Source organism: Aquarana catesbeiana, linkage group LG06 (genome assembly GCF_042186555.1).
Source record: "Aquarana catesbeiana isolate 2022-GZ linkage group LG06, ASM4218655v1, whole genome shotgun sequence".
Lineage (NCBI taxonomy): Eukaryota > Metazoa > Chordata > Amphibia > Anura > Ranidae > Aquarana > Aquarana catesbeiana.
The window spans coordinates 12075910-12096128 of NC_133329.1; the positions used below are offsets into that span (position 1 = coordinate 12075910).

General features: G+C 39.5%; 1 protein-coding gene across 1 annotated transcript in view; it reads left to right on the top strand.

Moving 5' to 3' along the window:
• LOC141147853 (uromodulin-like) overlaps nucleotides 1-20219 on the top strand; it is an 88058-nt gene that overhangs the window by 54298 nt on the left and 13541 nt on the right. Inside the window, exons 9-12 of the mRNA XM_073635020.1 lie at nucleotides 8056-8877; nucleotides 9069-9182; nucleotides 14595-14797; nucleotides 17193-17347. Of these exons, the coding sequence (XP_073491121.1) occupies nucleotides 8056-8877; nucleotides 9069-9182; nucleotides 14595-14797; nucleotides 17193-17347 (1294 nt within the window). The remainder of the gene's footprint in view (nucleotides 1-8055; nucleotides 8878-9068; nucleotides 9183-14594; nucleotides 14798-17192; nucleotides 17348-20219) is intronic.

Consider the following 20219-nt stretch of genomic DNA (forward strand, 5'->3'; position numbering starts at 1 on the left):
ATTTCGCTTTTCAAACATATAACAGAAGGTATAAAATACAGTGATGAATACAGATATTTTGATGTATATGGGTATTGTGATATATACAGATAGTTTGAAATACTTGTACATTCACAGATATGGGATAGAGTTCGGTACACAATTATACAGAATTATACAGATCCCAAACCTAGTGATCATAGAGTAGTGTGTTGGATGCCTGGATGGAACCAATTATTACTATTTCTGCGAGTATTAACTTATTTAAGCGAGTATTAACTTATTTAATATCAGTCAAATACCTGTAGATTTGATAGGAACTCATAACCAGAGAGGGGGGGGTGGGGGGGGGGGGGGCATGAGATGGAAGATGGAGTGGCAGTTTATGAGGGTATATTGTCCGGTTGATCTTAGACAATGTGCCATATTGCGATCAGTTTGTGGGTAGGATAGGATAGCTGGTAGACTTTAGGTTTCATGCTGGATTGCTGAAGATCTTGGATTTGTGAATTGAGTAGCTCACGTGGTGGTCCGGATAGTTGAGGATGGTTCAGGGTGACACCTCTCATGGAAGGATTTATATTTTGTTTCGTAACTGTTGGTATGAGTCGTGGTAGGAGAAGGTGGATTTGTTCATATTTGCTATTTCTTCTTGAGAAAGAGATGAGAGCATAAAGGTGTGCCATTTGAAATGGAAGCGGTCTGAGGAGGTTGTCTGTTTGAAGTCCGTGTTTATGCGGTCTTTGATGAGTAGGTGTAGAAGCTCTCTTTTGACTTGTGCAATGTTGGGGTGGGGTGGAGATATCCAATGTTTTAAGATAGTCCTTCTTGCGATTAGCAGACAGGTTAGGATCCACCCTTTGTGTGGGGTGTTGACTTTCAAATTTCCTGAGGGGCTTGTGTCGCTGTTGGCGAGTTTGGACCAGGGTAGGAGTAGAGGGTCCCAATAGCCGAATATGAGGAGTAGCGGGTCTTTGGGTAGTTTTAATAGGGTCACTTCGAATATGTAGGCAAGAACTTGGTCCCAAAAAGTTGAAATGTATGAGCAGCTCCAGAAGCGGTGGGCTAGGGTAGGTTTCCGGAGGTGGCATAGTGGGCAAAAGGCTTTGCTAGCGTCCGTCTTTGACGAAGAAAAGGGCATATAAGCTCTGTGGGATATTTTTAATTGCGTTTCTCTCCAAACTTCATTGGGTGTGAGCTGTTGTACGGAGTTGAGACCTTGCACGATTTTTTCCACTAGGTTGGAGTCTGGGAAATCTTTAGACCAGTTTTTGATTGATGATGTTGAGAGGGGTGGAGATGATTTGAGTAGAAGGGGTTTGTAAATGTCTGAGGTTTTGTAGGAGTTGTTTGAAATCATTTGGTCTATGATGTTTGATGGAAACCTTTTCTCTGCTTGTATACATGTCTCCTTTAGGAAGCTGATGCATTGCCCATAGTGGAAAGAGTGTGAGGTGGGAAGAGCGAAGGATTCGGCAATGTTGGTAAAAGGCAGTGGTCGACCCGTCTGAATGTTGCAAAGGGAGGAGAATTTTGTTAGGCCTTTCCGTTCCCATATTTTGAAAGGTTTGTGGTCTAGACCCTGTGGGAAGGCCGGGTTTCCTTGGATCGGGAGATGAGATGACATGAAGGGGGATATCTTTAGTATTTTTCTAGCTTCTCTCCAAGCCACCGCTGTATCTCTCAACAGTAGATTATGTTGGTGAGGGGGGGGGACTGACTTCCATCTGCAGTGGAGGAGACCTGCTAGCGAGTAGGGATGGGCCATGTCCGATTCCAGGGAGAAGTTTGAATAGCGGGAGGATTGAGTTATCCAATCAATGCTGGTTCTAAGTAAACATGCTATATTGTACATTCTAATGTGCGGTAAACTGATGCCCCCTTCGCGCCTGGGAAGATACAGTTTTTTTAGAGCAATGCGTGGTCTTTTGTTTCGCCATAGGAATTTGGATAAGGAGGAGTTAAGCAAGGATACATCTTTGTGTAGAAGTAGTAATGGAATAGTTTGTAGTGGGTATAGTAATCTTGCGAAACTGACCATTTTTATTAGGTGGCATCTTCCCAAGAGCGAGAGGGGCAGGTCCATCCAGGCATTTAATTCTTGAGATATTTTCGACAGCAGAGGAGGGTAATTTAAATGATATATCGAGGAGGGGAGCTTTCCTATTTTTATCCCTAAATATGTGATATGGGATTTCGCGACTGGGAAGACTGATGTTTGGGCCCATGGTGGTACAGAGTGTGTGCCTATGGGGAGAATTTCGCTTTTGCTGTAGTTAATGCGTAGGCCGGAGCACAAGCGAAATTCATCAAACACCTTTTTGATGGTTGACATGTCCGAGGGGGGGTTGGCCGAGAATATAAGAATGTCATCTGCAAATAAAGAGGTAAGTAGGTCATGTGTGCCTATTTTTATGCCATGTAAGGGGGCTGTTAGTGTTAAATATCTGGACAGGGGTTCTAGGGCGATGTTAAAGAGAAGTGGGGATAGAGGACATCCTTGGCGTGTACCCTTATGAAGGCGAAATTCTTCTGACATGAGTCCTGCTACCACTAACTTTGCTGATGGGGCTGTGTACATGGCAGTGATGAGGTGATGGAAAGGGCCAGAGAAACCCATTTCCGACATTGTCATAAAAAGCCAGTCGAAGCTAACGTTATCAAAGGCCTTTTCTGCGTCTAATGTGATAATGGCGTGGTTGGTGTTTGGGTGATGGAGTGCGTGTTCTAGGGCCATCATGACTTTACGAATATTGAGGGTGGCGGTTCTACCTTTTACGAAGCCTGATTGAGCGGGGTGGATTAAGGAAGGGACAATGTCAGCCAACCTAGTGGCTATAATTTTGGAGAGAATTTTCACGTCTAGGTTGAGAAGGGAGATGGGTCTGTATGAGCCTGGTTCTTGGGGGTCTTTGCCCTTTTTTGATAGTAATTTTATGAGAGCTTGGTTCCCTGACTGTAGATACGAGCCCCCCGACCAGATATTCCGGTATACTTGGAGGAGGGTAGGTTCTAGAAGGGGTTGGAGGGTCTTATAAAATTCGCTAGTGAAGCCGTCTGGGCCAGGGGCTTTGGATAGGGTCAAGTGGCGTATGGTTGTTGATATCTCAGTGGGGGTTATGGGGGCGTTAAGAGTTTCTAGTTGTAGTGTAGAGATCTTGGGTAAGCTTGTTTTTCCTAAGAAAGCGCGTGCTTTTTGTGTATCTATGGGATCTGTGGCATAAAGTGTAGAGTAGAATTGTTGCATAACTTTGTTAATGGCTTGTGGAGTGGATTGAAGGGTGCCTGTACTGTCGCGGAGTGATGTAATGTGGGTGGGGCGGAAAGGGCCTTTGCACAGTCTGGATAAGAGTTTGCCTGCTTTGTTTCCAAATTTGTGGAAAGAGGCTTCTAAGTGGGCCTGTTTGGTGTGTTCAAGGGTGTTTACCCAAGTGTCGAAGTCCCTCTTGGCTGCCTGCCATTCCATTCGGTTGGCTGGGGAGTCTGAGGTATATAGAGCTCGTTGTGCCTGGTGTAGGCGTGAGCTGGCAGCTTTGTATTTAGATAGGGTGTTGCGTTTAAAGGAGGTTGCGTAGGAGATGATTCGGCCTCTTAGGTAGGCTTTGCCGGCATCCCAGAATAGATTGGGGTCATGGATATGGGGGGCATTGTTGGAGGAGTATTCCGTCCATGCATCGGACATGTATTGTTGGAAGTCAGTGTTGTTATGGAGGAAAGAGGGAAATCGCCAGATGTTGGGGTGGGGGGGTAGGTTTAGATTGTCAAGAGTAACTTCTATAGGTGCGTGGTCGGAGATAGTTATGTCATGAATGGTGGTGTTCTGGAGGAAAGGGATTAAGTTGTCGGAGCCAAAGAAGTAGTCAATCCTTGTGAATATTTTGTGAGGGTTGGAGTAGAATGTAAATTCCCTGTCTGTTGGGTGGGAGAGGCGCCAAAGGTCCTGGATATGGATAGAGTCCATGGTGTTTGCGAAGAGGGTAGGAGCTGGAGTGGTGGATTGTGGGTTTGGGCTTTTTGGTGAGGATCTGTCGTCTATCAGATGAAGGGTGTCATTAAAATCCCCTCCGATCAGGTGGGGGAGGTGAGTGTTTTCCAGAAGCCAACTAGAGAGCTCGGAGTAGAACTGATTGTTGGGGCTGTTAGGGGCGTAGACATTTGAGATTATGAGCTCTTTGGAGCCTATTTTGACATGTGTGGTGAGCAGGCGGCCCTGGTGGTCAGTTTTTGTCGACAGGATTGAACAAGGGAGATTTTTGTGAATGAGTAGGAGGACGCCAGCTTTGCGTCCTGCTGCCTCAGATCCTAGAACAGTGCCAACCCAGAGCTTCTGCATACGGTGGAAGTCTGAGGCTGGCAGGTGAGATTCCTGGAGTAGGGCTATATCTGTTTTGAGCCGTTTAAGATGCCTAAGGATTTTCATTCTTTTTTGAGGGGATCTGAGACCCTTTACGTTCCAGGAAATTATTTTCATGTTAGGGGGGGGTTGTGAGGGGTGTGGGCAGATGTTGTCAATTTACCAATTTGTGTAAGATGGGATAAGTCACCAGCTATGGTAGGATTCGTGCTATTTGCACAATGATCAAGAATCGCCTTGGATGTAAGGGGAAGATGTTTTGGGCCCCGTGGAGGGGGGTAGAAGGAGGGAGGAGGTAAACCATGGAGGGGAAGTAACATTGGGAGTAACATAACCATTAAGCCTAAGCACTTCGCTTTTTTCCGCATGGGTTCACTGTGTAGGTCAGCTCCCATAACAGGACAGTTATGGAGTGTGGCCCGAAAGCCCGTGGAAGGGTGACAGGAGTCTGTGCATGCTCTTGAGGATAGAAAGTAGAATTTGGAGGGGGGGGGGGGGGGGGTTGCATGTTGCCGTACACAGTGAAGCCAGGAGGACATAGACATGTAGGAAAACTGTGTTCAATACAAAATATTATTCTGGAAAGGATAAAGAACAATATAACAAAGCCTCTTGAAACTGAGAGCCAATCATAACAATATCGCGTTATACATTACGTGAAACCGTGGAAGGAGGGTGAGAGAAAAGACCTGAGTGGGGGCAAGTTGGGGAATTGCCCGTAAGTTGGGAAGACCGCAGTTGCGGATGCGAGTTACAGTTCAGCGAGGAGTGAAGCGATGCTGTTCCGGAAGTGAGGGTCTGAAGCGTTTGGGAGAGTCTTTGCGTGGGCTCCGTTGGTCCAGGGAGCGGTTGAGTGGGGTGCCCTTGGAGGGGGTGTGCTGTTGGTTGTTGGAGAGTAACGATCGCACGTAGGCTTCCGCTTCTGGTGGATCCTGGAAGGATAGCTGGTCGCCGTTGGGAGATTTGAGGCGTAGGGTGGCTGGGAATGCTAGAGTAAATTTGATTTGTTGCTTGAAGAGTTCTGTGCAAATCTGTTGGAAGGCTTTGCGTTTCTTGGAGACCTCAATGGAATAATCAGCAAAAATCAAGATTCTCACCCCATCAATTTGGAGTGTGCGGGTTTGTCTAAATTTTTGGAGAATGAGGGCTTTGTCTGCGTAGTTTAGATATTTGGCGATGATGGGGCGGGGGCTCTTACGTTCTTCATTATATGGTCCCATTCTATGGGCGCGTTCCACCGCGCAGGGGCCTGTTAGGCCTAGTGCTTCAGGGATGCGATGGGAGCAAAAGTCTGATAGAGCAGATGATTGTAGCGATTCGGGTAACCCCACGAATCGCAGGTTGCTCCTTCTGGACCTATTCTCCAGATCGTCGAGTTTTTGTAGTATGAATTGGTTTGTCTTGTCCTGCGCCTGTTCCGTGGCTTGGGCTTGGTACATCTCTTCTTCCATACTGGAGAGGCGGTGTTCCAGATCATGTAGCCTGGTGTTATGCTCTCCTAGCTGGGCTTTAATTTGTTTCATCCCTGCATTTACAGCTTTCTCCACAGATGTTGCAATCATGGGGGACAGGAGGGCTGCAACTGCTTGTGCGATGCGCTCTGTGGTGTGGTCCCCTGTAAGCTGTGGAGTGGAGGCCGGCGTTTGGAAGGCCTGTGAGAGAGGGGCTAGAGGAGAGGCGTTTTGGGGTTTTGGCTGAGTTTGGGGAGCTTGTGGAGATGCGTGAGGGGCTGCACTGCCACTTACTTCCATGTCTGCTGGGTGCGCGTCTGATTGCTGGTCCGTGTAGGCCGAAGCCGGGGCCTCGATTTGCGGCTGTGGCGGCGGCGCCGTTTGGGCCGTATTGGATCGGGGGCCGCGGACTTCCACGAACCGGTCCATATGTAGGGTACAGGTGCCTGAGGTGGCCGGGGGTTGATTCGGGCTTCAGGGCCGGTTTTATAGGCAGGTTTTTAGTCCTGGTTGCGGGAGCTGTGAGGAGAGACAGCTACTCCATGCGGCGCCGGAACCGGAAGTAGCCAAAACATTTTCAATAGAAGAAAGGAAATAGACAGTGGTTAGGAACTATTCAGTACATGTAAAATCTTACTATCTACAGAAAATTTGTCTCTGGGTCATCTGTTATATTGTGGGCACTCAGCTCCAACCCAAGTAACTCAAGGCTTCCAGATGTTCTCAACTTTACAACTTTTTACAATCTTTCCTTATGGCTAATAATTTTTTGAAGGTTTAATGAATTTGAACCAATCCATCAGCTTCAGGCGGATTCAGCGCAAGGTTCTGTCTAATGACAGTCAGCCTTGCAGCCAAGAGAGTGACCACAGTATGAAAGCATGGGAGAAAGCCATCTATTCCTAAGTTTAACCCCTTCACACCTAAGGGTAAAACAAATGTTAATGCCTAGGCACAGTTTTGCAACTTTGGTATATGTTAGTAAAACTGTACATGTCACCACAACTACTTTGTGCATCCAGGTGGATTATACTGCGTTTTTTTTCAGGGCTAATTGGGCTTTCATTTGGTGGTAAATGGTAATGGATACCCCCTGATTTTTATTATCAAACAAAAACTAGCCCAAAATAGTTTAAAAAATGTAAATATTTAATTTAGCTGTATATTTTTTGTTACTACAATTACCTACCACCAAAGAACAACCCCAAAATAAATTCTCCTTCTCACAGCGATCGCAGTGATACCACATATGTGTATGTTATTTGTTGTTTGTACACGTAGTACAACCCAAAAACAATAGTGTGCATTTTGCTTTATTTATCCTACCTAAAACACACTGACACTGATACTAATTTAAAAAATGTTTTAAAAAAAAATCTTGTACAAAATATACTAACTCTGACCTTTGGCCATGACCTTTACCTTTGGCTTTGACCTTGACCCAGACACTAACCCTGACACTGACCTAGATCAAACCTTGTTAAAGGTATTTTTTTTTTTTTTTTTTATTATTATTATTCGATTTTATTTTTTTACACTTTTTTTCTCTCTACAAGGAGAGAGAAAGATACGATGTATCTCTCCCAACCATTTACAGAGAGAGAAACACAGGGACAGGCTTTACAGTGACTAATCACTGTGATAGCCAATCAGGGGCTAGCACAGTGATCTGGTGACTCAGAACCGGGGTTTTTTCGGGTTCTGATTGTTAGTATGGGACCCGGGGCTCTCAGTGAGACCCCAGTCTCTGTGCTGGGAGTGCACCATGTGGCGCGCCTCCAGCACAAACACAGATGCATGGATATGTGGCTCCACGAGAAAAAAAACAGTCCAGTGAGGGCGCATATCTGCATACTGTTAGTGTCAGGGGGTTAAAATGGTTAATGGAGGTTTAGATGAAGTCATAGTCCTTGTTATTTCTGACATAATTTGAAAGATTATTCACCAGAAGATATTGAGGTTCCTACATGACCATACAGTGTGCATCAGATCTGCCTCAATACTCCTGTTTGTGGTTTTCCTGGCTGTGGCACAGAATTGATAAATGTCCTCCATTGTTCCTGTGAGGATTGTTGTAGGTACAGGAGTTATATTTGTGAATGGGTCCCAAAACATTGAGGGACCTGATCCCTTTTTGTTACCACACTGATCCCATGACCCCCATTCTGACCCTATGTCCACCTATTACTCTTATTATCTGGTGCTGTGATACCTAATATACTAAGTAAAATACTAAGGATATACTAAGGAAAACGCTCTTTCTCTTTTTAGATACTTGTTCGGATTCTGACTGCCACCCGAATGCCACTTGTACAGAATTTGGAGGATACGGGGAGTGCACATGTAAAGAGGGATTTGCTGGAGATGGAACATCTTGTAATGATATAGATGAATGTCAGGACTATTACTATAACAATTGTTATTATTATGATGGTTGTTACTGTGTGAACACTATCGGATCTTACTTCTGTAATTGTTACTCTGGATTTGAATATACAGAAGAAATTGGCTGTCTTGATATTGATGAGTGTGCGAACAGCTCTCTGAATAACTGTGATCCAGTAGCTATATGTAGAAATTATTATGGATATTACACCTGTATTTGTCCCTATGGATATTATGGAGATGGATACCACTGTGAGATCAATGAATGCCTACAAGGAACACCGTGTGGTTCTAATGAAGAATGCATGAAGGCCATTGGATCATATTCCTGTATTGACCCTTGCTCTAACCACACCGTACTTAATGACCCCTGGCGCAGTACTTCTAATACATACAATTATAATAACTGGAATTACTGGTATCATTGTGACTATGGTCTATCTGGTTGGTATCGGTTTAAAGGAGAATATGACCAGCAAATCCCCGAGCACTGCATACCACAAGACAGCTGTGGGACTACTATCCCCATTTGGATGAACGGCTCCCACCCTACAGTCAGTGACGGCATTGTGAATCGTGCAGCTTGTTCCAATTGGTATGACGGATGCTGTACATATCCTTATAATATTTCTGTGAAAATGTGTCCGGGAGGATTTTATATATATAAGCTACAGAGTCCACCAAGCTGCAACTTTGCCTATTGTACAGGTAAGTATTTACACAAAGCATAATTCAGTATGTTGTCTTCATTTATAAAACAATATATACAACATATATATATATATATATATATATATATATATATATATATATTTATTTATACAGTATATACAGTATAAAGTATATATTTCTTATGTGCTTCAGGTTATTAAGCATTCTTTGTGTTCCTTCTCTTCCAGAATCTAATTATAGCTGCTCAGGGGTGGACTGCGCTCCGGATGAGGAATGTAGAATTGTGGGCGGAGTACCCGGCTGTTACTGTAAATCTGGAATACAACAAGGAAATCTAGCAGGTACTGTAGGTTATAAATTCACAAGGTTTTCTATTTAAAATAAACTACGAAAGGAGCTCTTATAACTTTTCTAAGAGGTCTACCTATGAAGGATTTACTATGAAATCAGACCAGAAAATAGACATGTGCACTGACAAAAAAATTGTTTGTTTTCCTTTTTTTTCTTTTTTTCGGAAGTACGGAAAGTAGAAAATCTCTAAAATTCAGAAATCCGAAAATTCAGATTTTCACATTTTTGAATTTTTGAATTTCCAAATTTCGAATTTTCAGATTTCTGAATTTCCACATTTTCGAATTTCCACATTTCTGAATTCCAAATTTTTTCAAATTGCCGAATTTTCAGATTTTCGGAATTCAAAAATTGGGAAATTCGAAAATTTCTAAAATTCAGAAATTCGGAAATCAGAAAATTCGGATTTTCACATTTTCGAATTTTTGAATTTCCGAAGTTCTAATTTTCGGATTTCCGAATTTCCGAATTTCCACATTTCCAAATTTAAACATTTCCGAATTTTTAATTTTTTCAAATTGCCGAATTTTCGGATTTTCGGAATTCAAAAATTCAGAAATTCGAAAATTTAAAAATGTGAAAATCTTAAAAAAATCAGTAAAATTTGAAATATTGACTAACTAATAATAACTAACTATTAAATTATAGGTTTTGGAATTTCCTTTCAAGTTTGGCTGTTTGTGAACATTATGAATACAAATTTAAGTTACAGATTTTCATTGTTTTGAATTTTCAGATTTTCATCCTTATTTTTGGATTTTCAAATTTCCATATTTTAGAATTTTCAGATTTCCAAAATTCCTAATTTCTGAATTTCCTAAATTCGAATTCAAATTTCCGAAATTTTGAATTTCCGAATTTCTGAACTTCCGAAATTTCAAATTTCCGACATTTTCCAATTTCTGAGTTTCCGAAATTTCCAAATTTCTGAAATTTAGAATTTCCGAATTTCTGAATTCCGAATTTCCGAAATTTTGAATTTCCGAATTTTCTAATTTTCCAATTTTCGACATTTTCCCATTTCCAAAATTTTCCAATTTCCAAATTTCGGAATTTCAAGTTTTCGAAATTTCGCATTTCCGGAAATTCGGAAATTTAAAAATTCAGAAACTCTAAATTCGGAAATTTTGAATAAACAAATTGCACATGTCTACCAGTAAATACTTGGGGCCATTTTCTCTTGGGGTAGTCTTTTTGTGTACATTCTGACATGTCACTCACCCCATGTCACTAGTACAGTAAGCTGTCACACCACTTCAATACCGAACACTTCCACCCCCTTCCTGCCAAGGCCAAAATTCACCTTTCAGCGCTGTCACACTTTTGAATGACCGTTACACGGTCATGCAAGACTGTACTACACCATGTGAATTTTTTTTGATTTTGACAAATAGAGCTTTCTTTTGGTTATATTTAATCATCACTGGGTTTTTTTTATGTTTTGCTAAATAAATGAAAAAAGATTGCAGGTTTTCTTTTTCAAAAATTTCTATTTTCTTTGTTTCTGTTATAAAATTTTACAAATAAATAATCTTTCTTCAAAATTTAGGCCAAAATGTATTCTGCTTCATTGCTTTGGTAAAAAGTAATCCAAATCAGTGTAAATTGTGTGTATTTAGTAAAAGCCATGGTGAGTTTCTTGAAATTATAATTTTTTTGCCACAATTTTTTGGAAAATAAACACATTTTTTATAACATATGTCAGCAGCACCATCATATAACTGGTGTGGCGGTGATAAGGGACACTGACTGGTGACAGTATGGAAAAAAAGAAATAAATTACTAATTTTTAATACTTATACTGCATATGTAATTTAATAATATTTGTTTTATTTTTTTAAATTTTTTTATTACTGTTTTATAATTTTGTTTTGTACATACTGTGACCAGAGCAATACATTGTTAGGTGATCAAGATTTTTTTTATATAAACCGTATGATCAATTATAACAGTGAATATCACTGATAAAAACAACCATTTTTACTGAATGAAATCCATACAATCTGTGTGTATTGTTGTAATTAGCTGTGATTGGCCACAGCTAATCACATGGTACAGATGGGCTGTGACCTGTCTGTACAATTTGATCACTGTGACCAATCACAGCTAGCAACACAATAGTACACTATGAATGGCATTAATGAAATCCATCCATTGTGTAAAAAATGTCATGTGATCTGCTGTATAAAACAAGATAGGTTGTGCTAGGTTAAAAAACGGCAAAATACAAAAGCTGCTAGCACATATATACTGGAATAACAACATAGGAAACAACAAGAATTACGGACTTAAAAAAATATAAGAAGTCAGATTATCAGTCCAATTTACATAATCATAGTTGGTCCATATAAGAACTGAATAGTGGTGATTATTAAGACAAAAGAGGAAATGAGTATCCAAAGAGGAGCCGTCATCATCACCCGTTCACACTGCCTCTTACCCCTCAATGTGGACTCCCACCAAGGAAGGTCAATCAAGCCTGTTTAACGTAATCCTGGGATGGTGTCACTGGATTGTGTCCCCGGCTTCTCCTTACGTCATCAATGATGAAACGCATGGGGAGGAGTTGTGACGTGTGACGTCATTGCGTACCAGGACGCGGGGACCATCTTGTTAGTTGGAAAAAATTGGTTTCTCTGTATTGATGCCTGTATAGATTTTTACCAAATTGGCAAAGATACTGTGGGCAGTGGAGGAATATCTTATTAGGGAGAAGCTGGGGACAACATCCAGTGACACCATCCCAGGATTACTTTGAACAGGATTGATTGACCTTCCTTGGTGAGTGTCCACATAGAGGGGTAAGAGGCAGTGTGAAAGGGTGATGATGACAGCTTCTCTTTGGATATACTTTTGCTCTTTTATCTTAATAATCACCACTATTCAGCGTTCTTATATGGACCAACTATGATTATGTCAATTGGATTGATAATCTGATTTCTTATATTTTTTTAGCGCTGCACCTTGTCTGTAATTCATGTGATCTCCTGTGATTGGTCACAACAATCATATGGTACTGGCAGTGGCCCGGAACAGTGATCTGTCATTGGCTGTTCTGTTTGAGGCGTGTTCTGTGTAGGATGTCATATGAAGTCAATCAAGAATGTGAGCGCTCCCGCCTAACCTTCACTACAAGCTGGGTGGGAAGAAGTTAAGGAACCAGAGGGTCTGAAGTAAAAAAAAAATCCAGAAAAACAGGCTGTGCCATCTTCTTCAGGGCTTCTAAAGCTGCAAAAAATGAAAAATCAGGGCTCTATCTAATTCAAGTGTTCTAAGAAGAAACTGGTGGAGAATCACTGCCAAGAAAAATAACACTGGTAACAAAGTATTGGAGCTGGAAAAAGACCCACCGTTTTTCTTTAGAAATTGTGAATAGGACAGAGAGCGGATTTTTATTCCTAGGCCCTGAAGTATGGGATGTAGCCGGTCTCTCTGAAGCACATTGGTTTATTGTTTTTTTAAGTTAAACTATTTTGATTCAAGTTTTTATGGTGTGGGGTTCTCTTTCACCCTTGGGTTCATAGATTTCTTCCAAGGGGTCTGCGCAGACCATTCTTATTTTAAGAGAAGCCTATTTGGAGTCATTGCATTCTTTTAAACACAAACTTTTTTCCCAATAGACCCATTTGGAACCCATTACAGATCCAGTGCCTTGCATCCAAGCCCTTTTTAAATATTTGAAGACCACAGACAAAATTACTAGCTGGAGCTCTCCATACTCTGCTGGAGATAATTAAAAAAAAAAGTTAAAATAATTGTATTATTATTTATCTTTAGTGTAAACAAATGCAGTAGCTCAGGATGGGAACCATTTCAGCTCAACCAGGCAAACAGGCAGCAAAAGTTCAGCTCAAAATTTTTACAAACAGGTTATTATTCAGCTTTGACACTATGGATGTTTGACAAGTGGAATAAAAGTGTACTAGTCTGGTATCTTTGAGGAGGTGATTATACACACATTTTAGTTTTGACAAATAATTAAAAAAAATAATGTTTTAAAATAAACATCTTTTGACTTATAAGAAGTCCATCTCCTTTCTTCTCAACAGTTTATGTGCCTTTGTTAAGCCCCTTAGATATTAGGTCCAGGCTGTACTGAGAACATTGCTTTCTGTCCAAATCCTCATTAATTCATAACCCATCTATGTTCTAAGCCACACCCCCAGCCATTCTGCTGCCAAATGGCAAATTCTCCAATAAAGATGGTGGTATTTTACACTTGAATGGCAAGGGGTGGGTCATAGCATTAAGAGGGGGTGCTTTTTCTCTTTTTCATATTGATTCATATAAATTTATGAATACAAAATTGGTAATGTGCATGTCCCATTCCCCCAAAGATACCGGTTACTATGACCATGGGTGAATAGTACTGTCTGCATGTCCTTGAGCTCTAAGAGGGTTCTTCAATATCAAGGGTCTCCAAACTAAGGCCCTCCAGCTGTTGCAGAATTTCCCATGAGGCATTGTAAAACTCTGACATTCACAGACATGACTAGGCATGATGGGAATTGTAGTTCCTGAACAACTGGAGAGCCATCATTTGGAAACCCCTGTTCTAGATGAAACCTCCATATAAAATGCCCCTCCCCTTTCAAAATCAGTTCAGGTGTTAATGGACACCAATATTCTTTGCAGTACTGGTCTTCAAGGATGACATGAGGGAATAGAAAAAATGTGTTCCATGTGTCATTTTCCTTCTGGAATAGGGTAGCTAATACATTTTACCCCCCCCCCCCCCTTTCAGTGTACAGGTAAAAGGTCTTTTTAAACGCATACAAACCCAACTCCCATCCACTCCTTTACTTAATGTAGTCAACATATTTAAAGGATAAGTTGACCTTTTTACATTTTAGCCTGTAAGGCATTGCACACGCATCAGAATGCAGGTGCAATGCCTGGATCCTGCAGACAATCTCAGTATACTGTCTGCCTATACTCTGTACAGGAAGGTAGTTACTGAATGACAGGAAGGATCAATGAATTACCTGGAGCACTCACCATCCCCATGGCAGTTCATTGAGAATTATAAGCCATCAGCTGCAATGGCTGACAGTAGTTGTAGTTCATCCATTCACAGAAATCTGTGAATGAATGGTGCGGCCGGGTGGGCGGAGCCCTTGCACAGCTGCGCTTTTTTAAAATAGAGACAGCAAGTGCAGGAAGAAGATCCCCAGCTTGCTGTTACAGGGAAACAGAAGATCAGGGAGAGGCTGCAGGAGTGGGAACCTGTTACATGTCCCCAAAGGTGAACTTATCCCCTAACCAATCCTTTGTGAGTGAAACAGATGAGTCAGTTTGATGACAAAGTAGATCTTCTATTATATCATATTATATTATATTATATTACATATTTTATATCATATTGACATCATATATCAATATTCTTCTTTCTACTTGTGTAGATGACCTTAAACCACAAGTCACCTGTGGCCTGGAGAATATAGAAGTGAGATTCAGAAAATGTCTTGTGGAGAAGTGGGGATATAGCACCTCATCCATCCATCTGAGAGACTATTCCTGCCAAGGGATCATTGAAAGAAGTGATAAAAGTTACATCACTTTCATCACACGGCCAGCAGATGGCAGTTGTGGGGGATCCAGGCGGGTACATAGATGTCCATTACTATGTTATCTGTTGATGTTGTATTCATGAAATATTTGCATTGCCATTATCCCCATTTGTTTTAGCCCAGGCTTGTCACTTCTCATCACATTTAAATGGGCATTTGGTGTTTAAAAACAAATGCCCAGTTTTGTACTGAGTGTGAATGAAAACATGTTCATCACCGTATCCTTATATCACCTTCTCTAAGTGTATGTGCTCAATATCCAGCTCATTCATGGAGATGTCAGTTCATAAAAATGTTTTATTAATGGACTCTGAGAAGGTGATATTAGGACATGGAATGACTCTTACTATTCGTATCAATGGGCATGCTACTTTTATGTTACTTTTTTAATCACTTTATGATTGTGTATGTGATGTCATTAGCCTCCCTGGCGGTATGATTATGTCAGATTTTTGCGTCTCAAAGCGGTACAATTATTTTCCATAGAAATTTGGCGTTTTATATTGTAGGCCTGTAATTCTTAGCACTAACACACTTAAATCTGTCCAAACAAGAGTCTACTAGACATCCCAGGTATGATACAATTTGAAACACAAAATCATAAATTATAATATAATAAATAAATATAAATAATTATAAAAAAGAATAATATAATAATAATAATAAAATTACTTTCCCCACGATTCACTATCGCTCAATTCTGCAAGTGTTCTAATTTACTATCGCTGTTTTCTAGCTGGTCTAAAACCACTTTTGACGTAAAGGCACACTTTTTGGTTGCTGTGGACAATATCCAATTTCCAGGCAGAAAGAACAGTATATATCATATAAAACTACATGCAGGGCATTGGACAAACCACTAGGGACAAAAGGGATGTGAAATAATTTTATACAGTAATGTAATCTGTAAGATTACAGTGTACTGTATGTGTTATGATTGTTACATTTTTTTGAATTTGTCGCCAGGCTCCGCCCCCGTGCGTCACGAAGCTTGCAGGGAACAGAGCCCCCAGCACACAGAGGCATCGGGCAGAGGACAGAGCTCCTGGCACACAGAGGCATCGGGCAGAGGGCAGAGCTCCTGGCACACAGAGGCATCGGGCAGAGGACAGAACCCGCAGACACAGCGAGGGGGACATCGCAGGAACCTGGGGACACTGCACCAGGATCCTGCAATGCAATTCCAAGTGTGGCTCGGGGTTACCACTAATGGTACTGAAATTTAACCCCGAGCCACACTCAGGAAAACCGCCAAGGAGGTTAACTCATTTTAACACATCTGATCTGCAATCATACATTAACCTGTCTGTATTTTAATAAGAGATAATAAGGACTGAATTTAATAAACATAAAGGACGTACCTGATATGTTTCAAATATACAACAGACTTCCTGAAGTAATCAGATAGTAGAAAACCACTAAGGGGGTAATTAGATAAAACAAGTAAACCCTGGAATAGTCACCTACCCATCATCCTTTCTTCCCATTCTCTGTCCAATTCAAAGGCTACATTCTGATGAATACTAATGTGAAATGAAAATCCCTTTGATAAATGTATATTTGTGATGAGAAGGTTTGATGCTGAGTATGTCCTAGCAGACTTGCCAGTTTCTCACTAAGAATCCATAAAATGATTTCTAAATCACAAATGTTTAGAACAGATCGGGGTCAGCAGATGTAACAATGTAACTGAGCTCTGAATTTCCCCTTGAAGAATGGGAAACCAAAATGGCTGTAAAAGATGACATAGTCCAGGAGGTGAATGATCTATATGGTGAAGGATACAATAGGGACAAGCAAAGAGTGATCAGTAAACCAATCATTGATCACTTTATTGATAAGCTAACACATATTGTTGCCTTTCTTTGACTAAAATGGCAGCTCACACTGAGCAGCAGGCTGTAGAAAAAATTAGCTGGATACATGACTATATGACTATATTATATAATAAGTCTTGTTTACAAAAGAGAAAAAAAATGAAAAAAAAAAATTGCTTGAAATTGTTCTTTTTTTTTTCATTTTCTCAAATATTTTTTATTGAAAATATGCAATTTACAATCCTCAAACTGAAAGGGGTAGATTTACAAAGCTTGTGCCTAACCCGCTACAAATGTTTCCTTTTACTGCATTGATATTATGTCTTTGTACCTAATACCATGTGGTTTTTATCACATTAACATATATGTAAATAGGTAACTATTACCAAATTATTAATTTATAGTGAAAGCATTTATGAGTAATTTAGATTTACCTGTGAATATATTCAATTGATCTGTATAGAAGATCTACAATGAAATATAGAAAAAGAAAATAAAAGAACAAGGAAAGAAAACAGAAATAAAATAAAATAAAGAAAACATCCTTTACATTAGTAATATAATTGTTGTTTGTAATCGTTATTTAATGTTTGCTATAATTGTTATTTTACAGAATAATGGAAGTGTTATCAGATATACAAATACTATATACCTAGCATCATCTTCTGATGGAGTGATTGTAAGAGATGATATCCCCATTGACTTTTATTGTGATTATCCATCAAACATGGAGATCAACCTTCTAACCGCTATCAGCTCCTACGTAGTGTGAGTCACTTTTCCTTTGTACCTTTCCTAGATACAGGTGTAGTACCGAATGAGATGAGATTGCATGCAGATGTTGTAACCAACCAACTGGTGTCCAGTCCTGTAGAAATGTATTTCCTATGTTTATATAACACCAACATACTCCAGAGTGATGTATACATCAGGTTCCACTTTATATATCAGGATTACAGTCAACCTACCAGTCACACAGACAGATATATACATTTGGTCAGTGTTCCTGGTTTATCACCACCAAACTGCCTTAGGCTGGGAGGCTGCAGATGTAGAATGATCAGCAAATTAGTGTCGGTATAAAGTATAAGAAGAGTCAGCTGTACATGGTCCTTTGTGTAACCTGGGCGGTAGGCTGTTCTACTCATGACACCAATTGTGTGAATATTCACACAATTTATTGTGTGAGAATTCTGAACTCATTTAGTAAATCAGTCTCTGTATCTTCCTACCATGCACTCCCTCGTAGAACGAGGTTGGTTAAGAATCTTCTAAAAGTGAGATGGGATTTTAATTTATTATTTTAACCTTTTCACTGCCAGGCCCTGCGCTCCACTTTTAAACTTAGCTGGCCGATCATTTTTGCAATTTTTTCTATTGCTTTTATATTTTCCCTTAAAACTTTCAGAGTTTGTAAAAGACCCCCCCCCCCCCAAACAAAACATATATTTTCTGAAAGCACATGACCAGTAGAATAAAAATAAGGTGCTACTGATTTTTAGGGCACAATGATATTTGCGCAAATGTTTATCAAAACAATATTTTTGCTAAAAACTACACTAAATCATTATTAGCAGAAAAAAAACACAGTATATTTTACAAAAGTCATACTAAATATAACAGCTAACCTATATTGAGTTAATAAATAACAAATATTTGTAAACTTTAAAATGCGCCTTTTTTGCGAAATGGTGAAAATCAAACATACGCGAAAGTGTAAATTTCCAAATTTCTCTAAAAGTCTAAAGGTTTTCATTTTTTACTTAAAGCTTTCAGAGTTTGTTAAAGTTCCTCCAAACCATATATATTCTGAAAGCACATGACCTGTAGTATAAAGAGAAGGTGCTCCTGATTTTAACGCCCTTCTATATTTGCGCAAATGTTTATCAAAGCAATATAGTCGCTTAAAATACTCTAAAATCATTATTAGCAGATATAAACACAGCACATTTTACAAAATAAATATAAAAGCTTAACTTGTATTGAGTTAGTAAATAACAAACATGTGTAATTTTTAAATTACGCCTTTTTGAAAAATGAATGTACGCAAAAATGTAAATAACCAAATTTCTCTGAAAATCTGAAGGTTTTCATTTTTCCCTTACAACTTTCAGAGTTTGTTAGAAATCCCTCCCTAAACCATATATTTTCTGAAGGCAAAGGACCAGTAGAATAAAAGAAAGATGTTAATGATTTTTAATGCCAAATGATATTTGTGCAAATGTTTACCAAAGCAATATTTTTGCTAAAAAAACACTAAAATCATTATTAACAGACACAAACACAGCACATTTTACAAAATTCCTGCTGCATTACTACTAAATATAAGATGTTAACCTGTATTGAGTTAATAAATAACAAATATTTGTAAATCTTAAATTGTACCTTTTTGCGTAATGATGAAAATTGAGCGTACACAAAACTATAAATAACCAAATTTCTCCAAAAATCTGGAGGTTTTCATTTTACACTTACTGCTTTTAGAGTTTGTAAAAGATCCCCCCAAACTATACATTTTCTGAAAACACAAGGCCAGTAGAATAAAAGGAAGGTGCTACTGATTTTTAAGACCCTGCGATATTTGAGCAAATGTTTACCAAAACAACATTTTTACTAAAAGTGCACTAAAATCATTATTAGCGGATACAAACACTGCAAATTTTACAAAATTCCTGATAAATTGCTAGTACTTCTTTTTCATTTACAGTTGTCAGAGTTTGTAAAAGACCCCCCAAACCACATATTTTCTGAAAGCACAAGGCCAGTAGAATAAAAAGGGAGGTGCTACTGATTTTTAAGGCACCACAATATTTGCGCAAATGTTTATCAAAACAAACAGTAAAAGTACACTAAAATCATTATTAGTGGATTCATACATGGCAAAATTTAAAACTGCATTGAATTAATAAATAACAAATACTTGTAAATTTTAAATTGCACTTTTTTGTGAAATGGTGAAAACTGAAAGTATGCAAAACTGTAAATAATAACAATTAATGCCGCGTACACACGATAGGACTTTTCGACGGGAAATGTTGGATGTGATCTTGTTGGCTGAATGTGTGACCGTGTGTATGCTCCATTGTACATTTGTTGTCCTACTTTCCGCCAACAAATGTTGGCTAGAAGGTTCTCAAATCTTCCGCCAACAAAACTTTGTTTTCAGACTTTCTGATCATGTGTACACAAGTCCGTCGCACAAACGTTCACGCATGCTCGTAATCAAGTAAGAGCCGGAAGCGCTCGGTCTTGTAAAACTAGCGTTCGTAATGGAGATATCACATGATTATTGAACTTCCTTTTTATCGCCTCGCCGTACGCCTTATACGTCACTACGTTCATAATTGTTGGCTAACATTTGTGTGACCGTGTGTCTGCAAGACAAGTTGGAGCCAACAACCTTAGAACAAAATTCCACAGTTTTGTTGTCGTAAAGTGCGATCGTGTTCCGAATACATATTGGCATAAATGGATGAAGACATTTGATATTTTCTATTTTTCTATTAGATATGTTTAATAGCAGAAAGTAAAAAATGTTTCTTTTTTTTTCAAAAATTGAAAATGTTTTTGTTTATAGTGCAACAAGTAAATAAACGCAGAGGTGATCAAATATCAGCAAAAGAAAGCTCAATTTGTGGGG